This window comes from Rana temporaria, chromosome 2 (assembly GCF_905171775.1).
Source record: "Rana temporaria chromosome 2, aRanTem1.1, whole genome shotgun sequence".
In the NCBI taxonomy this organism is placed as follows: domain Eukaryota; kingdom Metazoa; phylum Chordata; class Amphibia; order Anura; family Ranidae; genus Rana; species Rana temporaria.
The window spans coordinates 47,313,725-47,335,037 of record NC_053490.1 but is presented as its reverse complement, the minus strand read 5'-3'; the positions used below and the strand labels follow the sequence as shown (position 1 = coordinate 47,335,037).

The 21,313-nt window shown below is 43.1% G+C and overlaps 1 protein-coding gene across 1 annotated transcript in view; it reads left to right on the top strand.

The window, feature by feature from the left end:
• Positions 1-21,313, top strand: part of MRE11 (MRE11 homolog, double strand break repair nuclease) — a 461,003-nt gene that overhangs the window by 121,940 nt on the left and 317,750 nt on the right. Inside the window, exons 7-8 of the mRNA XM_040340161.1 lie at positions 1,383-1,497; positions 9,953-10,138. Coding sequence (XP_040196095.1) covers positions 1,383-1,497; positions 9,953-10,138 — 301 coding nt within the window. The remainder of the gene's footprint in view (positions 1-1,382; positions 1,498-9,952; positions 10,139-21,313) is intronic.

Below are 21,313 nucleotides of genomic sequence, written 5' to 3'. Positions count from 1 at the left end.
CAGGTCTGTATTGTTGGTAATCAGTAGATCCACAGTTCAACCCAGACCCACAGTGCCCACAGCTTATAAATCTTCTTTTTACATTAAAATATACCTTTTTGGCTGATCTGTATACCATGGTCACATGATAAACTTCAGTTTCTCCAGTGCTGAGGGTTCAGGTGGGAGGAAATTTCCACTACCACTAGAGACCACATGTGTGATGTCAATATCGTGTGACCCGGCTAGCTCTGAGAAAAAGTAAATGTTCTCTCTTGCATAAAAGACACCACTGAGCATGTGCAGGTCGGCTACCCTGCCTTTGTTAGCTGTCTTTTCCCAGAAAAACAGAGCAGGAGGGGAGGATCTATGCATACAGGATAAAACATCCTTTTTACACAATGCAGAGGATTAACCTCTTAAAGTGGTTGTAAACCTTCGTGTTTTTTCACCTTAATGCATTCTATGAATTAAGGTGAAAGAACACCTTGCAGCCACCCCCCCCCCCCCCGAGCCCCTGTTTTACTTACCTGAGCCCTGAATCTCCGTGGGCGTGATCCCGCGTTGCATTTCCCCAGCTCTTGTTGGCTTTTCATTGGATGATTGCAGTGCAGCCATTGGCTCCCGCTGCTGTCAATCACATCCAATGACGTGGCCACCAGGAGGGCGGGGAAGAGTCATACAATTGGCGGCTATGGACACCGATTGTATGGCACGTGAGCGCACCCGCAAGCTAACCCCCTTGGGAGAGTGCTTCCCAGAGGGGGTTAGCTCTTGCGGGGAGGAGCCGTGAGAGCCGCCGTGGGACCCCAGAAGAGGACGATCTGGGCCACTCTGTGCAAATCAAACTGCATAGTGGAGGTAAGTATGACTTGTTTGTTTTAAAAAAAAAATCTGCATACCTTTACAACCCCTTTAGGTTCCACAGTGAGTATAAAAAGCATGCTATGCTGCATATACCGATGGGTTTAGTAACGCTTTTAGGAAACCCATACTATGAGAGATATCAAGGCTGCCATCGCAATCTTCTTATTTTGAAAATAATAGTTCTCGTTGGCATGTGGCCGCTTAGCTTTAATAGTATTTGAGTCACTGATCTGGATCAAGTATGAAGATCTGAAGTTCTGCCTTTGCTTTTTACATGCTTGTTCTAGGTCAGTGACACAGAAAGTGAGCCCTGACAGCCAGACAACTAGCAATTACAAAACAAAATCAGTAATGGGAACCCCGGTATTTCTCTTATATACATTTCTATTGTGAGAGAAAAGACTGGCAATAGCATACAACAGGCATCTCTATGTTTACTTTCCCTCTCAGCCTAGCCTCCAAGCCAGTTATGAATGTACTTAAGTGCCACTGTTGCCGTTCTTAATGAATTGCTCCTCCATTTTGTTTTGCCTCAGGGTCCATCCCAGATGAAAGACTCTACCGAATGTTTGTTAACAAACAAGTCACCATGTTGCGGCCCCGTGAGGATGAATCCAGCTGGTTTAATCTGTTTGTAATTCATCAGAACAGGTAAGGTCCCTTTGGGAGTGCCCTGGACATCTGTTTTATGTTGCTAGGCACTATCCAAAACATTTGTTTCTAATTTTGTGAAGCGTTGCATTCTGTTCTTTGCCTGCTTGGAGCCGCATCTACATTCTTAACACTGATCTGTTGTCGTCATTAAAAGCATCCTGCTTCGATAATTGCCTCTGACATCCACTACCTGAAATGTTCAGCCAAGCTGTTCTATTGCTTTGAAGAAAGTGTTCATTTGACTTTGGCTTATTATCTCGAGTAGAACATTATGCAGCTTTACTTACTCATGTTTAATAGAAGGCATTAGATTCACAAGTATGTGATATCGTGCTGATTTCTGCCCAGAACAAGAAGACAGATTTTGTACTTGTAATTTTGTAGGAAACCTGGCTTTGAAGAGGTAGGGGATAAAGAAGTTAGGCGGTAGAGTTGTTCAATTAAAATAACAATTATTTACTTGGAACCTCTTATTTATTTTTTCGTACACCACGGGACACAGAGCCTTTATTCATTACATAGTGGGTTGTATAGTTCACCAGAGGTGATTGGACACTGGCACACCCAATGAAGACGAGTTCCCCTCTATATAAGCGATTAAGAATGTGGTAAGAAGAAGTTCTGCTAAAAAACTCCTCCTTGGGTCAAAAAGCTACACAAACAGATCCATCCAAGAAGCCTATTAAATGCGCTAAAAATGGATGGTACCCGGGCTTTGCAGAAGACCAAGATTGTTGCCTGTAATGTCTCTTTTCTGAGGACAGGGCTCTGGGATCCAGTACTTTCGCTATATGTAAATGCGCAAAAGTTTCTGGCAGAGTCTTTTACAAGGCCCAGGGAAGAGGCCTCCTTTAAGAACCCAGATACCTGAAGTTTGGCACTTCTGTACACCTACTCAGCATCAAGGCTGTGTGATTAGTTGCATACTTTATGTAGATTGCTAAACTAGCCCAGTAGTGTATGCATTGTTTGTACCTCTGCTTTTGGCTTAGTCTATGTCTTCCCATAGGAAGAATACAGGGACATCAAAGAAGGGCACTAAAGCATTGCCGCCTGAGTTGGGGGATCCTAGCTGCCTAGTACCATCCTCCCCTGTAAAATGTGAGCCACCTGTACAGGATGAGCCATTACCTTTGTCATGAATAGCAGCCTCTCCTGTGGTGCCAGCTACTGCATATGTCACTGAAGACACCTTGGCTTTAAGGCAGCTTGGAAGGGAGAATTGCTGCTTTAATCGCAAAGTCCTCTCAGAAGGAAAAAAAAGCGAAGTAGGTCCCCTTTTATAGACCTAGATCCTCCTTCCGAAAAATCTGATAGTGAGGATGAGGATGAGAATGTAGCGCCATCGGGGTATAAGGATGAGGAGCATTCGGATGGATCAGGGGTTTCAGAAGAACCTTTTTCTGCTTCTCAGGTTCTTAGATTGCAGGTGCAATGTTATACTGAAGTGGTGAGTTGACTGAGTCACCTGTCTCCTCCCTGGGTTCATTAAAATCCCCACAGGCTGCTTGTTCCTTTCCGGTTCATCCTTTATTGGAGAATCTTATTTACGCAGACTGGTTACATCCAGGCAAGCGTTTTTCTCCTCCTATTTATCCTATGGAGGAAAAATTTGCCAAGAAGTGGAAGCTGCCTACAGTTGAGGCGCCCATTTCTTGTGTAAATAGAAACCTACCTTGTCCTGTAGACAACTCATGTATTCAAAGATCCTTCTGAAATGAAATTGGAATCTTTACTTAAATCCTCGTTTCTTATGGCTGGCGCCGTAACCCAACCTGTTGTGGCAGCTGTGGGTATGTGTCAGGTCCTAAAGGAACTAGTGAAGCAAGGGCTTAAGGATCTTCCTCCAGATCAGGTCAAACTATGGGAGAACCTGCCTAAGGCCTCATGTTTTATTGTGGATGCTATAAGAGATTCTATTCCGCAGGCATCCCGCCTCACTCTCCAGATGGTACACATGCGCAGAATCCTTTGGTTAAAGCATTGGTCAGCTGAAGCTCCATGTAAAAAACTCTTGGCCAGTTTCCCCTTCCATGGGGAATGTCTCTTTGGGGAAGATCTGGATAAATATATCCAAAAAATTTCAAGTGGCAAAACTACCCTGTTACTACCCTGTTACCAGACAAGAAGAAGAACAAGCGCCCTTGTTTTCAATGTTCTCTCCCCAGTTCCCGGAACCTCGGCCTCCAGACAGTGGCAACTGCATTCTTAGCCAGCCACAAGAGCGAAGACCCAGGGTCAAGTCCAGGGTCCCAAAAAGCTGTTTTCAGTGGCTTGGCAGACAGAGATCCAGGACAAGTGGATAATTTCCACATTATCCCTAGGGCAGGGCTCAAAATTTCAAGTCCTGAGCCACTAGCCAGGCCTTAAGAGTTGCTCGCCACCAGTTGCCCCACCCAACACCTACCCTGCCCTACCCCTAAGTCCGCCCCTAAACACAACCTTGTAAATTATCTCATGAAATTACACTGTTAAATATTTTAAGCAGAATTACGTTCCAAAAATAAATATTAACAATTTTAACAATAGTAACATAAAGCATATCAGTACCCATCTGTGCCTCACTGTGCCCGTGAATGCAGCCTCACTGTGCCCCTTCAATGCAGCCTTACTGTGCCCCATCAATGCAGCCTTACTGTGCCCCATCAATGCAGCCTTACTGTGCCCCATCAATGCAGCATTACTGTGCCCCCATCAGTGCAGCATCACTGTGCCCCCATCAATGCAGCCTTACTGTGCCCCCATTAATGCAGCCTTACTGTGCCCCATCAATGCAGCCTTACTGTGCCCCCATCAGTGCAGCATTACTGTGCCCCCATCAGTGCAGCATTACTGTGCCCCCATCAGTGCAGCATTACTGTGCCCCCATCAGTGCAGCATTACTGTGCCCCCATCACTTGCAGCCTTACTGTGCCCCCATCACTTGCAGCATTACTGTGCCCCCATCACTTGCAGCATTACTGTGCCCCATCAGTGCAGCCTTACAGTGCCCTATCAGTGCAGCATTACAGTGTCCCATCAGTGCAGCATTACAGTGCCCCATCAGTGCAGCATTACAGTGGCCCCATCAGTGCAGCATTACTGTGCCCCCATCAGTGCAGCATTACTGTGCCCCCATCACTTGCAGCCTTACTGTGCCCCCATCACTTGCAGCCTTACTGTGCCCCCATCACTTGCAGCCTTACTGTGCCCCATCAGTGCAGCATTACAGTGCCCCATCAGTGCAGCCTTACAGTGCCCCATCAGTGCAGCCTTACAGTGCCCCATCAGTGCAGCCTTACAGTGCCCCATCAGTGCAGCATTACAGTGTCCCATCAGTGCAGCCTTACAGTGCCCCATCAGTGCAGCCTTACAGTGCCCCATCAGTGCAGCCTTACAGTGCCCCATCAGTGCAGCCTTACAGTGCCCCATCAGTGCAGCCTTACAGTGCCCCATCAGTGCAGCCTTACAGTGCCCCATCAGTGAAGCATTACAGTGCCCCATCAGTGGAGCATTACTGTGCCCCCATCAGTGCAGCATTACTGTGCCCCCATCAGTGCAGCATTACTGTGCCCCCATCATCACTTCCTGGCGCCGCTTTAAGCTGAGGCTGCAGCGCTCTCCTTCTCCTCCTCTTGTATCACACACACAGCGTGCATCTTCCGCTGTGTGTCATGGAGCTGAGTCTGTGTTTGGCGGCACATTGTGACAAGGTCTCGCCCCCCTAGACCGGATAATGTGATAGGCAGAACACTGATTCAATCTGCTATCACATTAACCGGTCTAGGGGATCGGGACCTTGCAGCCAAACACAGACCCAGCTCCATGACACACAGCGGAAGCGCTGTGTGTGTGTGTGTGATACGAGAGGAGGAGAAGGAGAGAGCTGCAGCCACGGCTCAAAGCCGCGACAGGGCAGTCCAGCCCTGCCGCTCGCTGTGTCATTCGGCTGACCATTTCCTGGCTGATCATTCAGGCAGGAAACTGTCAGCTTGGTTCACCCCGCTCCTCACTCGCTCTGGACTAAATTCCACTCGCATTTTGCGAGCAAAGAGTGGAATTTTTGAGGGCTGCCCCAGGGTATAAACTGGAATTCCAAGAAATCCCACCTTATGAGTTTCTGAGTTCAATCATCTCCAAAGATTCATTAAGCAGAGAACCCTTCTTCCAAGCTTTGGATCACTTGCTGTCCCAGGGTGTTATCATGGAAGTCCCCCTAAAAGAGCAAGGTTTGGGGTTTTATTCAAACCTCTTTGTGATTCCAAAACCAAATGGAGACGTCAGACCCATTCTGGATTTAAAAGCTCTGAATCAGTTTCTGAACATTCTCCATTTTCGAATGGAGACTATTCGATTGGTGGTTTCCACCCTACAAGGCAGAGAATTCTTGGCGTCAATAGACATCAAAGACACATACTTACATGTCCCTATCCATCCCGCTCACCAAAGGTCCCTAAGGTTCGCAGTAGAACACCGCCACTTCCAGTTTGTGGCTCTGCCTTTTGGCTTGGCTACTGCACCCCAGGTATTTACAAAGGTTCTGGCCCTGCTTTTGGCAAATCTAAGGGCGCAGGGCATAGCTGTGACAGCTTATCTAGACGACCTTCTCCTTGTAGAACAGTCAGTAGCACGGTTAAATCACAGTGTGCTCAGTATGGTAAAATACCTAGAGCATCTAGGGTGGATGCTAAACCTACAGAAATCCTCTCTGCAGCCCCTGAGAAGGGTGGAGTATTTAGGCATGATCATAGACACGGCCGTAAGCAGAGTATTTTTCCAGAGCCAAAGATACAATCTTTAAAAGAACTGGTCCGCATGGTCAAGGCAAAGAAGGGACCATCCATTTGCCTCTGCATGAAGTTATTGGAGAAGATGGTGGCCTTCTTCGAGGCCGTTCCTTATGCCCAGTTTTATTCAAGACTGCTGCAAAACAGTATCCTGACTGCCTGAAACAGGAGAATCCAAGCTTTAGATTTACCAATGTCTTCAATGGTGCGCAAAAACTTCAGTTGGTGGTTAAACACCAAGAATTTGAAACCGGAAAATCCTTCCTCCCAGTCACCTGGAAATTGGTATCTATTTTAGGTGTGTCTTGGCTGACAACTGTGTGACTTTGTCTATGCAAGTCTCACCTGAAATCGCCAAAAGTAGTGCAGGAACTAATTTTCAATCTGTGCAGCACTGCCAAATTCGCCGTCCTACCCGATTTGAACACAGTTCCATTGCAGACAATAAGGTGCGACTTGTCATGCGATTTGAGCTGTCAAATCGCATGACAAGTCACACTGGTGTAAATCTGGCTCTTAAACTGGAGAGTGCAAAATTTGGTGCAGCTTTGCATGGTAGCTAATCAGCTTCTAAATTCAGCTTGTTCAATTAGGATTTGTCAAAGAAGAAGAAAAAAAAAAACCTGGAAGCTGATTGCAGAGCTGCACCAGATTTTGCACACTCCAGTTTTAGTAAATTAACCTCATATTCTAACATTGAGGTGATTTTACAGGCTGAAAAAAAGCACTCAACTCCTGTAACAGTGGCATTTTGTATGCTCTGTGTGCATGAGATCTAAATGTACACTAGTTTCCTGGCTGTGCAATAATGCATACTTTTTCTGGACAATAGTATTACCTTTAAATGTACATGTAATGCTGTGTATCACCTGTATATGGCAATAAAATTAAAACTAAAAAAAATGCAGACTTTCAAAAAGTGCTTCTTTACTGTACCAATAACTGTTTCCTAGAAGCATTTGCTGGAGACTCATCTCCCTGCTAGAACAAAAGAATGTCGGCGAACAAAAAAGGCAAGGTATCTATCTGGTTGAGATGAGACAGAAAGTGTAATGCATACACTTGTGTAGCATACTAACTTGTATTGGGTACCACAGTGACCTTTAAAGAGTAATACATGGGTCATTCTAAGCATTTTTCATTGACCGTGTTTGAGGCCCCCCTGACAGCCTGAGAGCACTGAAGGAAGATGGATATATTGCTAGATTATGATATATAGTATGTAAGTGCTGATCACATCCACAGTATAGAATTTTTCATTTAGATTTCATCTTGAAAATAAAAAAAATGTCAGTTGCCCTAGAATAAGAGTGTTTCCATTATAGTAAGCAGCAGATTAATGGGTTTTGAAGTAATGTTTTCTAAAAACCATTATAAAAAGAAGGCCTGTGATTGTTTTTTTTTCCAGCCCATCGATGACCCCCCCCCCCCCCCCCCACACACACACATATGTTTATTTTAACCGTTTGAAATGCCTGGGGGATGTAAGGATCCGAATTAATTGACCACTGCCACGGTGGCCACATGGTTGGATGCTGTTTTTGCCAGTTACCGATCTTTATCCCAGACTGAGAGCGCAGTCTTTGTGCTGAGAGCGTGCAGTGAGTGTGCTCTTAAAGTGTAAACTGCATATATATCTGCCCAAGGCTTTTTTTCTCAGAAAATAGGTATAGGAACTCAACCACGACCACATTCATATTTCACAAACAGTAGAAGAGTCTTAAAGGGGCACTTCTGTCACTTGTAAACACAGAAACCAGACTTCTGTGTTTACAAGTAATTGTGGTGAGCGGGCACCAAAGGGTCTGAGCCAGAGGTGATGGAACCGAGTTCCCCCTGAAAAAAAAGCCCTGTATCTGCCACATATATGTGTTGGAGTTATGGTCTTTTTCAGGTAATTTTTCAGTTTGTAGTGCTGTGATACTTTGACTAACATTTACACGATTATGCAACACTGTACTCAACTACCCATATGTGCATAAATCCCCAGCTGCCATATAAGCCTGTGTCAAGTTCTCATGATGCAAATGGGAAAAATTACTTCTAAAAATTGTAGTGCCTTAATATTTACCAATTTAATATCCTATCACCACACCCCTAAAAACGACTCCATATAATCAAAAAACATCAACCTAATGCTAATCCTCAGTACATACTGGAAATAGCTAATGTTCCAACTTTAAAGAATCAAGAACATTATAATCCTCCTGTTTTGTAAATTAAAGTCCTTTTTATATTTAATTGCATCTTCCAACCATGTGCACCCTCCACCTCAAATTTGAAATAGAACTCACCAGACTTAAAGAAGAATTCCAAGTATGGATATTTTATAAATAATTATGTTGGTCCAGCTTTATAGCTATAGATAATAAAGAAACAGTAAGCGCTCAAAAACAAAAGACAAAAAAATAAATAAAAAGCAGCTTGCACTAAATAGGTGACCACCCAAACAAACAATGATTTAAAGAAGAAAGTGCGGTGCTAAAAAACATGAATTATACCTCGTAAAAGATTTTATGTATAAAAAGCATGCGTGTCAAACAAGTGCTGGAACCTTTATATTGCTTCTATGCACAAAAATATATAAATATCCAAATAATAAACATAATAACTTCACAAAAACTCATCATTGAAAGTGCTCAAAAAAGTGCTATTGGTAGTCCTTAGAATATTTTAAAATGAAGCAATCCCAAAACGGTAGTTAACACTACTGGTTGTCAACTACACAGAGTGCATCAGTGCGGTATGATAAAGGGGAAAGGTGTGTGATATATTCACTCGTCTGCTGGTGCAAATCCACTACATTACACTCACCAGAAGACTAATCGATATTAACCTGTAGTAATAATCCACCTTCCCAAGGATTCTGTGGTGTCTGCTTCACTCAATATAAAGTCTTGCCAAACATCTCTCCTGTTAAGGAAATGCTCACCACCCAGAGCGAGAAAATTGGTATATAGTGTAGTATTTTATTGGTATTGCAGTACATCCATAAAAGCATGTAAATAAATCAGCGTGGATAATAGACAAACAAATGTGGCCAAAACGTACTCCAATGGGCGCTGCTCCGAGAAACAGTCGTTGGCATGACATTCGTGTGTAGGGCTCCACCCAATGCATTTCGTGCGCATGCACGTCCTCAGGGGCTCCGTCTACCACCCACTGTTTTTTTTAGCTCTGCACTTCCTGCTTTGATATATATATATGTAATATTACTATAAGTATATATAATATTACCATACCTGGCTGATTTACCTGGAAGCTGGAAACCACTAGAGTAGACACCACTAATCTAGTGATCTCCACTTGCTTCTGAGTTACACGCCATGTGGCGGCTGCCCTGTTCCATTCTGAACACAGGAGGTGTGCCGCCCATTCAGTGAATGTTTTGCATTTTCTGAATGAATGCAAAAACATTCTTGGATTGGATCAGGTGCAGAGGCGGGATGATGATGTCATGCTCTCCACCCTGTCAAATCAGAATAAACCATTACCTGTTTTTTCTTGTTGTGAAGCTGCAGGTAAAATTAGAGTTTGCAGTTTCAGGTGGTGCTGGGTGGATATAACATATTTTTATACAAAGGGGCCTCAAGCAGGGTTCTATAAGTTTTGACAGGGAAATTATCAAAAGCAATAAACTTTTTTTCTGATATTGGTTTAAGCCTCTTTTGCTGTTTGTTTTTTAGGAGTAAACATGGAGCCACCAATTATATCCCCGAGCAATTTCTGGATGAGTTTTTGGATCTGGTTATTTGGGGCCATGAGCATGAGTGTAAGATTGCACCGACCAGGAACGAACAGCAGCTTTTCTATGTGTCACAACCGGGAAGTTCTGTGGCCACATCGCTCTCCCCTGGAGAGGCGGAGAAGAAGTAGGTTTATGGATGTTGTATAAAATTACTTTTGTGTTTAAAGAAGAATCCCAGTCTATAAGATTGCTTTTAAACCATTCAAATGTGCTGGAAGTATTATTTTGCAATGTAATCCTAAGAGAGTCTATGACTATACAAACATGGTAGCTGTCACTGCTGATGTTTTTAGATGGTAGATCAGAACAAACTGTGTAGGTTTGACCAAAGTAAAAAAATGTGCTTGCTATGGTTGTAGACAATTTACATACTTCCTGCAGGAAAAACTATTTTGGCCAAGAAACTCCTAGATAATGCATCATTCTGTCCTGCCTTGTTTCTTAGATGTTACTTCGACATTCCCAGTGCTGCTTTGACAGAGGAGATAGTGGACCACACATGTTCGGGGGTTGAGTACTTGTTCCTGTGATGGTTGGGGTGAGCAGTTACAGCTGTGAGTGCCTTAGCAACACCCTAGGAAAAGGCAGGATGGAATGATGCCATCTCTGCAAATTTTTTGGCCAGACTTCAAGAGATACATAAATTGTTTTTATCTACCGAGGCCCCTTACCTGCATGGGCAGTATTTTGGTTAAGGTGAACTAAACCTTTCAAGTTGCAGGCTCCAAGGTGGCCATCTTTCTCCCGGTCTCCCTAAATCACTGGGATGGATAAAGCATGCAGCCAGTGAAACGTAAGTCCAGTTCCAGCCCGGGAGCCTGTACCTTTAAAGAAGTCAGCAATGGTAGCTGTCATATTAGTACTGTCACAGCTTTCCCTACAGTCAGAATAGTTTTGTCTATATTTTATCAGAATGGACTATAAGGCTTTTATTATTTTTAGGGCTGTGTAAATGAAAGATTAATTCCTCGATTAATCGTAAGTTTTTTTGATTGATCAAAATTCTTTTAATCTGTATTAGTAGTGTTCCATGGAATCGTAAATAGTCCGTGATCCGAAGGGGTCACCATGTGCGGATCGGCACACCATGTGATCCGCGGAGCTCTGCTGCTGCTTCAGCTATAGAAAAGGCTGTGGCTTCGGCCTAGCTCCCGGAGCGGCGGCCATCTTGGTCCACCAGGCGGCGGCCTAGGTGAGCCTAGAGCGGCGCGCTGACGTCATCACCCAGCCTCAATTGCTTGTGTTCGGCCGGCTTCTCTGGTAAGACTAAGCAAGCACTAATCTTCCTATACAGTGGGGGAGATGTGGACCATATTACAGTGGGGAGATGTCTGTGGATTACAGTGGGGGAGATGTCTGTGGATATTACAGTGGGGAGATGTCTGTGGATATTACAGTGGGGGAGATGTCTGTGGATATTACAGTGGGTAGATGTCTGTGGATATTACAGTGGGGGAGATATCTGTGGATATTACAGTGGGGGAGATGTCTGTGGATATTACAGTGGGGGAGATGTCTGTGGATATTACAGTGGGGGAGATGTCTGTGGATATTACAGTGGGGGAGATGTCTGTGGATATTACAGTGGGTAGATGTCTGTGGATATTACAGTGGGGGAGATGTCTGTGGATATTACAGTGGGGGAGATGTCTGTGGATATTACAGTGGGGGAGATGTCTGTGGATATTACAGTGGGGGAGATGTCTGTGGATATTACAGTGGGGGAGATGTCTGTGCGTTATAATTAATTGAAATTAGTCGATTAATTGATTTAAAAAAAATTATTAATCTAACACGAAAATTGTAATCCGTAACAGCTCTAATTATTTTATATAAAATATTTTAGCAAATGCCCCATTCAAATGTATTATGTATCAGATGTTTTATTATAGGCTGACAACAGAACAAGAACATATTTTTTCCTCTCTGCACATTTAGGGCTTGTTTACACTTGCTTCAATATATAGCACCTGACAAACCATTTTTAAAGCACTCTGAATGCCAATCAAAGCACCATAACTAAATAAATTGGTAAGCTTACAGTCATGTTCACAAATTGCGTTTGCTTTGCTTCAAACATTATACCCATGTCACTTTCTTGGTGCTTCAAAGCCTCCTCTATGAGCACGCACTCTAACAGCACCTGCAGCAGGAAGGTGAGCATAGTCCGAACTGTAGTGGGTCAGCTAGCAGGCCGGCTCACGTGTGCAACTTGGGAATGCTATAGCGGGAGGTGAGTGGGGACCAGAGAGAGAGGACTGAGCAGCAGAGGATCAGCAGAGCTAGGGGACCAGGGCAGAAGAAACCAGCAGATGTCACACATGGTGCACAGCATAGAAGAAATATAGTGGGGTGTGAGCAGGGATGGGAGAGAGAGGAGGATCAGAAAAACAGAGAATCAGCAGAGCTGGGGGTCACTACTGAGTGGGGGGGGGGGGTAGCAGAGCTCGGGGTCACTACTAAGGGAGATCAGCAGAGAGTGGGGTTACTACTGAGTGGGGGATCAGCAAGGCTGGGACTACTACTAAGAGGGGGATCAGCAAGGCTGGGGCTACTACTGAGTGGGGGATCAGCAAAGCTTGGGGTTCTACTGAGCAGGAGATCTGCTGAAAGAGGGTACTAATAGGCTGGGGATCTGCTAAACAAGGGTGGCAATGAGCTAGGGATTTTCTGAGTAGGGGTGCTAAACATTGGTACTAATCTGCTGGGGTTTTGCTGAGCCAGGGTTCTACTGCCCCCCCCCTTAAAACAAATAAAAATACAATACACACACAGAGTATTTGCCAAGCTTTAGAATAGCATCACAATCACAGAAGCATCAAAAACACATTGAAAAAGCATTGTTAAAGCGATAGGTGCTTTAACCACTTCCTTACTGGGCACTTAAACCCCCTTCCTGCCCAGAGGACTTTTTGCGGTGCGGGACTGCGTCGCTTTAACTGACAATTGCGCGGTCGTGCGACGTGGCTCCCAAACAAAATTGACGTCTTTTTTTTCCCACAAATAGAGCTTTCTTTTGGTGGTATTTGATCACCTCTGCGGTTTTTATTTGTTGCGCTATAAACAAAAATAGAGCGACAATTTAGAAAACAAAAAAAAAATTTGGACATTTTTTTTGACATTTTTTTTTGACATTTTTTTTTTTACACTTTTTTTTATCCTCAGTCTAGGCCGATACGTATTCTACATATTTTTAGTAAAAAAAAAAAAAAAATCACAATAAGCGACTGGTTTGCACAAAAGTTATAGCGCCTACAAAATAAGGGACAGAATTATTATTTTTTATTATTTTGTTTTTACTAGTAATGGCGGCAATCTGCGATTTTTATTGCGACTGCGACATTATGGCGGACACATCGGACACTTTTGACACATTTTTGGCACCATTCACATTTATACTGCGATCAGTGCTATAAATATGCACTAATTACTGTATAAATGTGACTGGCAGGGAAGGGGTTAACACTAGGGGGTGAGGAAGGGGTTAAATGTATTCCCTATATAGTGTACAAGAGACACAGATCGGTCTCCTCTCTCCCTGACAGCACCGCTGTCTGTGAGAGCCCGCAATGAGAGATGATCTCATATGTAAACATATGAGATCATCTCTCATTGCCCGCACAGATCGCCTAGCAAACGGCCACTCCGATTGGCCATTCACGGCGATCTGTGATTGGCTGTGTCCAAGGGACATGGCCAGCACAGCAGTTCTGTGTTCCCCGATTATTATTCGATATCAGAAGCTGTCTGTGTCTGTGCCGTCTCACAGCTAGGAGCATGCAGTGCTGTGATTCTCCTTGCTGTCAGACGAGATAACAGAATAAGGTTCTTCCAGCACAGACTATAATACTGAGGGACAGACAGCAATACAAATCTGACAGGGGGTTCTAACTGTTAGCTACACTGTTAAAAAGAGCAGAAAAATAAAATATTTTCCCTGAAATATACTAAACTGTTTGAAGGCTGTGAGGTAGGAATAAGAGGGTTGCAATCGACCAAAAAACACCCATTGACATGTTGGCTATAAGGAGGCAATGGTAAAGCTGGCCTGACATCAGATTAAGCTTTAGATCTGTCAGACCAGTAAAAGCTGGAAAAAACGTCTAGGGTTCATTCACAAATTATTGGGGGGGGGGGGGGGGGTTAAGCCATACTACTTCTGCCCCGGCCCCCCAACCGCTACCCCCTTTAGCTGCAGAGGTAGCGGCCAGCAGTGTGCATACAAGATTTACACTCACTATCACTTTTGGCGGTTTGTAGCACCTACCAAACATGATTTGTGTAGGTGAAAGGGGCTGCTCTGCAAGGGTCTTGCAACCGTATGAAATGCATGCAGTTGCGGCGCACTAGTGTGGGGTTTAAAGCAGGAAATACAGCACCTCCTCACTGCCCGTCAAATGCACTGTAGAGCGATCTAAATGCAGATGGTTTTTCAGAGAGCAAAGCTTGTAAGGCCCCGTACACACGTCCGACGAACCAAACACATCGAGTTCCTCGTCGAGTTCAGTGTGGAAGCCGCCGAGATCTCGGCGGACTGACTTTCCTCATTGAACAACGAGGAAATAGAGAACATGTTCTCTATTTGACCTGACGAGTTCCTCGTCGGCTTCCTCGCTGAAAAGTGTACACACGACCGAGTTTCTCGGCAGAATCCAGCTCCGACCGAGTTTCTGGCTGAATTCTGCCGAGAAACTCGGTCGTGTGTACGGAGCCTAAGAGCGCACTCTAAAGTGTAAGAGACCACTTAACCAGTCCACTCAAATGACATTGTACATGCAGATCTTCTTACTACACAGATATTGGTAAATGTTGTTGCTCTAACTGACTAGACCTGAAACAAAAATCTGTCTCTGAGTTATTGCATGAAATTCAAAATCTTGTTTTAGATTCCGCCCTTGTTTAATTATTAATAGAATGTTAAGTAAATCTACATGGAAAAGTACAAGCAGAGATTTTAACATAATAGCCCTTTGCATCTGAAATCCATTTCCTCTAACGGTGTAGAGGAGGGGGGGGACTAAAACGATTTAAGGCTTAATGAGATTTATATTGCCAATTGGCTCCCGGCAAAGAACTGCATGTAAAAAGAATGAAAAAGCGTTCACTGAAATCAGAGAGAAGTAAATTCCAACAACATTTGATATTAATAAAAGTAATATTGTATGCAGAGGTTGCATAGCATGGAATAAAAATAGACGCTGACTGTTCCTGAAGGCAATTACCCAAGGAACAGGACTCTTAGTTCTGTTTCACTTCATGTCATTCGAAGCTTTGTAGAAACACTTAACCTGATACCTTTCCGCATTTCATTATCAAAGGGTAAAGTTGCTTTAAAAAGGTATACTCCAATCAGATTGAGCATAAGGCACACACACACCGCAATTGCGTCTTGCATTTGACGTGTCATTGCCAACATCGGAGTGAGAGCAACAATTCTATGGCCATAATTCATGGTTAAATCCGTAGTGAAGCCTGCTCTTTTATTTATACCTACAGGTAAGGCTATAATCAGGCATACTAGCACATTACGACATGGGCCCAATTTTATTTAACTGTAATTTGATAATTGGTAAAGTCCTTTAACATTTGGGTATCCTAGTTTTTCATCATCACGCGTATTTTTGAGGCTCAATGTTTGGTATAAATTTACTCAACACAACCCCGTTATTTATTTTTCCCAAAAAAATTGGTTGTTATCATTTGTTTTGTACACTAAAATGTATTTTAGTGTATTTTTTTCCCTAAAAGTATGTGTTTGATAAACAATTGTGCTACTATTGTGCAACATACAAAAATTGAAGAGCAACCGTTTTATTCTACAGGGCCTCTGCTTTCAGAAAATATATAATTGTTTAAGGGTTCATGTAACGGAATGACCCGTGACACCCAGAGACTTTTGAAGGATGGGGGGTACTCCTGTGCCAGCGTCACTAATGACTCTTGGGTCTAGGGTCACCCTGTGCCCCTTTTGGGCATAGGGTGACTGAGAAACGATAATTCATGTTTTGCAGGATATCTTGGAATATTACTTCATGCTGACCCACACCAGGTCAATAGACTCTTGAAAGACATTCCATTGTGTGATGCTAACTAAGTCTGAAGGGTCAGATGTCTCCTTTCAGGGGTAGGGAATTAACATGTCAATTATGTATAGTAAAGGAATGTGTTTTGTGTAACAGGTGAGGGGAACTTGTCAAGCTGTAGTAATTAATCCCTCTAAATGCGGAGACGGGACGATGACTGGGGGATGACTAATGATTAGCTCAACTGGATGTCATTATCTAAAAGAAAGCTAAGATACCATTAAACTTCGTTCATTCATACATTTTGAAACCAGAGAACAGAGCTGTGCGTGTCTCGTTCATTCTGGGAAATGGGATAGATCGTGTCTGTTAGATTGTGGAGTGTCAGATAAGCTGTCGTGGTTGATGGAATGGGAAATAATTGTAAACGGTGGTGACCATTACAGTTCAAAGTCCTGCTTCTCTACTGGCAGACAGAGGTGGTGGGTGGGACTGGGGGTGTGGCCATTCACCCCCCCCTCTTCTCTTAGGACAGGTGGCTGCTTATGGCTGATCTAGCCGCTGGAGATAAAGGAGGAGCAGAAATGGTAGACCTGCACGTCTTTCATCTCCACTAGTGTGGTAAATGGCTGATGAGAGGTTTCTCCATCAGGAATTCAATGTGTCTGCTCACTGACCGTTCTGCCATTATGCACTGCTTACTGACCCCCCTGTTACTACATTCTGATAGTGACTGCCCTGCCACTACATACTGATAGTAACTGCCCTGCCACTACATACTGATAGTGACTGCCCTGCCACTACATACTGATAGTGACTGCCCTGCCACTACATACTGATAGTAACCGCCCTGCCACTACATACTGATAGTGACTGCCCTGCCACTACATACTGATAGTGACTGCCCTGCCACTACATACTGATCACTGACTGCCCTGCCACTACACACTGATCACTGACCGCCCTGCCACTACATTCTGATCACTGACCGCCCTGCCACTACACACTGATTGCCCTGCCACTACACACTGATCACTGACTGCCCTGCCACTACATACTGTGTACTGACCGCCCTGCCACTACATTCTGATCACTGATCGTCCTGCCGCTACATACTGATCACTGACTGCCCTGCAGCTACATACGGCTCACTGAAAGCCATGCCGCTACATACTGCTCTCTGACCGCCCTGCCACTACATACTGATCACTGACCACCTTGCCACTACACACTGATCACTGACTGCCCTGCTACTACATACTGCTCATTGATTAGCTTTTTTAGGGAGTATCTGGGAACATGATGCGACTATAAACTTATTACAGAAGGAAGAATGCAGCTGACCTAAGGGATACTGACTTGGCTACCTTCAAGCCTTTCTGTGCCACCATATCCCTTACATTAGTGACAACGAAAGGGTTAATAATGTGATTTTTTTTTTAAGCACGATTTGCATAAAGCTTTTAAATTAAGCTAAATTGCATTGCCATAACTTTAGAATAGTACGGTTTGCTACTTGCAGGTACATTTAGATTATCCTCCAGACTACAGTATACTGTACATCATTTACCTTAATTTCTGCACAATTGTTTATATTATTCACTTGTAGTTTGTAAAATACGTGCAGAAATGTTCTAATTATATATATTTTCCTACAATCTACTGCCGTATTCCTGTTTGCATAATATTTGCTTGCGAGTTGCAGTAGTGGTTCCATTTTTTTTATTTTTTTTTATTTATGTTCAAATTTAAAATCTTCCCAGAGGCAAATTAGATTATAGAGAAAACATGAAGTGTAGATTTCTTACCTCAGGTGCAGATAATATGCAATGCCCCTGTATGATTTTTGTATATTACGTACATACATTTGATAGTTGTGTGTTTTGCAAGGCTGTACTGCACAGGAGTCTTTGTAGATGTTCCTAGGTGTTTCTTTTCCTTATTGGTTATGGCTGTACATCCATTTAATCCAGGTTTGTTTGGTTTCATGGGTCCCTAGGTCAATTGTACTTGCTTGAAACTGTAATTTCTCATTGTCTGAAACCTTGCTCATTACTTTAGAGTGGTTGTTCCCATACTTTTTTTTTCCACACTTCCATAAATTGTACCCCCTGGGAGCTCATTTCCATAAATTGTATCCTTCATATTAACAAAATGTTTGTCATGAATATAGTTGCTGTTATTTCACATATATATTTTATAACTGTAAATATAAGCACCAGCAATGGAATTAAAAATGTATTGCCTTGAATCACAGATTCACAGTGTGATGAGGCACCATAAAGGCTTGTTTCCCAAAGGGCTCTCCTCAGATTCCTGCAGTGCGTCGGTCCATTGTTGTGTAGAGTATCTCAGTGCACAACATGGCCTTAGTGTGTGGTATTGTACAGACTTGAGGAGAAAGGTGAGCGCCTGTCAAGTGCGTTACAGTGTCTTGTGACTGCTGTTTCCCATTTCACTACATCCCCGATGAATACAACTCACAATCACATGGTACATGAGGAAGCAAGAAGAAGGTAAAAGTGCTCTCTGTATATAACATTTATTAAGAATCTGAGAATAAAATGCACTTACAATGTATTAAGACTCTTTTATACATTCCAAGTGCATTTTAATCTCAGTTTTATTGGTATCCTTAGTGTGGAGGAGTTTGGCGGTCATAACCTGTGACGTCCTGTCTTGGCATTTAACCCTGAAGGGGTTAAAGCACTTTTTGACCTTTTATGAGGTCTAACAGAGAGGTGAGCGGCTTCATGTTACTGGTGGTGGATACACATTTGGCAATGTTCGTTTCATTATGCTGTTGAAAATTCATGGCACTTTTTGTTGTTTTTATGTTGGTGATTGTTATCATATTGTAAGTATAATTTCTAATTTCTTGATTATTATTATCACACACAGAGAGCACTGTTAGTTTATTTTTGCCTCTAGATTTCCTTGTGGGATTGTGAGTGCTGTTTGGATTCTGAAGAAGGTTGGAGGCCTTTTCCTACTATGGCTGTTAAATCTGAAGGGCATTAAATGTTTTTGTTGCCATTTTGGAGGCCAAACTGGGAGGTGCGCAGCTTCAAGTGGTTATAAAAGCTCAAGGTTTTTTATATTCATGCATTCTATGCCTCAGCTCTCTGGGGACACTCCCTCTTCATTAGCGGAGGCAGCAGTGGGAGCCATTGATTGCTGAAGATTTATGGCACTTTATCCATGATGGGGATTGAAGACTGACTAGTGTCCTTATTATTTTGAACTTTATGTATTTTGACTAGTATTACACTGTGTTGCGCTACACTTGTTTTGTGTTATATAATTGGGAACCACTGCTCTGGAACAGGGGCCTCCAAACTTTTTAAACAAAGAGCCGGTTTACTTTCCTTCAGACTTTAGAGGGGGCGGACTGTGGCCATCGGGAGTACAAAATTGTTGGTGTCATTAAAAGAACTGTGCCCCATCGTTGATGTAATTGGTAGGAATAGTGCACCATCGTTTGTGTCAGTGTATGCTTCACAATGGCCACTTGCACTTAAGGGGAATTTAGTGATGAGCTCTCTCCAACCCCCAGCCTGTTGTCTGGATTGTAAATAACAGAAACAGACTGATGAGGTAATCCCCCTGCTCACTCTGCTCTCTCCTGCTATCGGAATGTCTCAATCAGTACAGTGTTGCTGTATAGAGAATTGCAAAAAGGTGATACCAGGTGACATTCAGGTACACTTACGTAGGTCACGTTCACACCGGGTGTATATAAGCACGTACACAAGTGTGTTTATTTGCACGGGGGTGCACAGGTGTCCATGCAGCCATTCCCAATTTATGTCAGTTGGGACGCAGCAGTTGCCACGGCTCCTAATTTGACATTAAGGATGGTGTGGGTACATGGCCCCCAAACACATCCTGCATGCATTCAGGGACGGTACATCTGCACAGATATCACATTGAGAGCAGCGGCTGTATCCATGAACATGGAGGACCACAGACATACGGTTATGTATGCCTCGTGAATGAGACCTAAAACTGTTTGCAACAAAAAAAAATTACAGCATTTTTAACCACTTAAGGACAGAAGGTGTTTTTCAGATTCGGCGTTTACAAGACTAAAACATTTTTTTTTGCTAGAAAATGACTTAAAGTGGTTGTAAAGGAATTGTTTTTTCCCATAATAAGCATCCTTTACCTGCAGACATTCCTCTTTTCACTTCCTTATTGTTCGTTTTTGCTCAGAAGTTGCTCTATTTCTTCTCTGTTCTTTTCACTTCCTGCTTGTCTGATTGTTACTCACCACCGTGATGGGAGGCTTTACTGCGGTGGTCAGTGACGTGCTCGCCCCCTCCTGGGAACTACATCTGTGTGGCAGGACGCTCTCTACGTGTTAGAGACTTCAAGGAGGTGTGAATTACTGGGCGTGCCGCAATTCATACTGGGAAATGTAGTTCTTACATGAACGAGCGATGCAAACCAGGAAGTGAATGAGAGAACAGAAACTAGAATGCCGGAGGTGATATAGATGAAGGAATTTAATAGATATTTACTAGTTTTTTAACAGAATCATTACACTATTCTGTCTGTCTACCTTGCAGACATTAATTTTAGGCAAATTTTTTTTCCTTTAGTGACCCTTTATAACCCCCAAACATTATAGATTTTTTTTAACACCCTAGATAATAAAATGGCGGTCATTGCAATACTTTTTGTCACACCGTATTTGCGCAGCGGTCTTACAAGCGTACTTTTTTTGGAACAAATTCACTTTTTTGAATAAAAAAATAAGACAACAATAAATTTGGCCCAATTTTTTTATATATTGTGAAAGATAATGTTACGTCGAGTAAAATGATACCCATCATGTCACGCTTAAAAATTGTGCCCGCTCGTGGCATGGCGTCAAACTTTTACCCTTAAAAATCTCGTTAGGCGACGTTTAAAAAATTCTATAGGTTGCATTTTGTGAGCTACAGAGTAGGTCTAGGGCTAGAATTATTGCTCTCACTCTAATGATCGCGACGATACCTCACTTGTGTGGTTTGAACACCTTTTTCATATGCGGGCGCTGCTCACGTATGTGTTCGCTTCTGCACGCGAGCTCGTCGGGACGGGGCGCTTTAAAAAAAAAATATTTTTGTTTTCTTATTTATTTTTATGTATTTTTATAATTTTTTACACTGAAATAAAAAAAAAAAGATCACTTTTATTTCTATTACAAGGAATGTAAACATCCCTTGTAGTAGAAAAAAGCATGACAGGTCCTCTTAAATATGAGATCTGGGGTCAAAAAGACCTCAGAT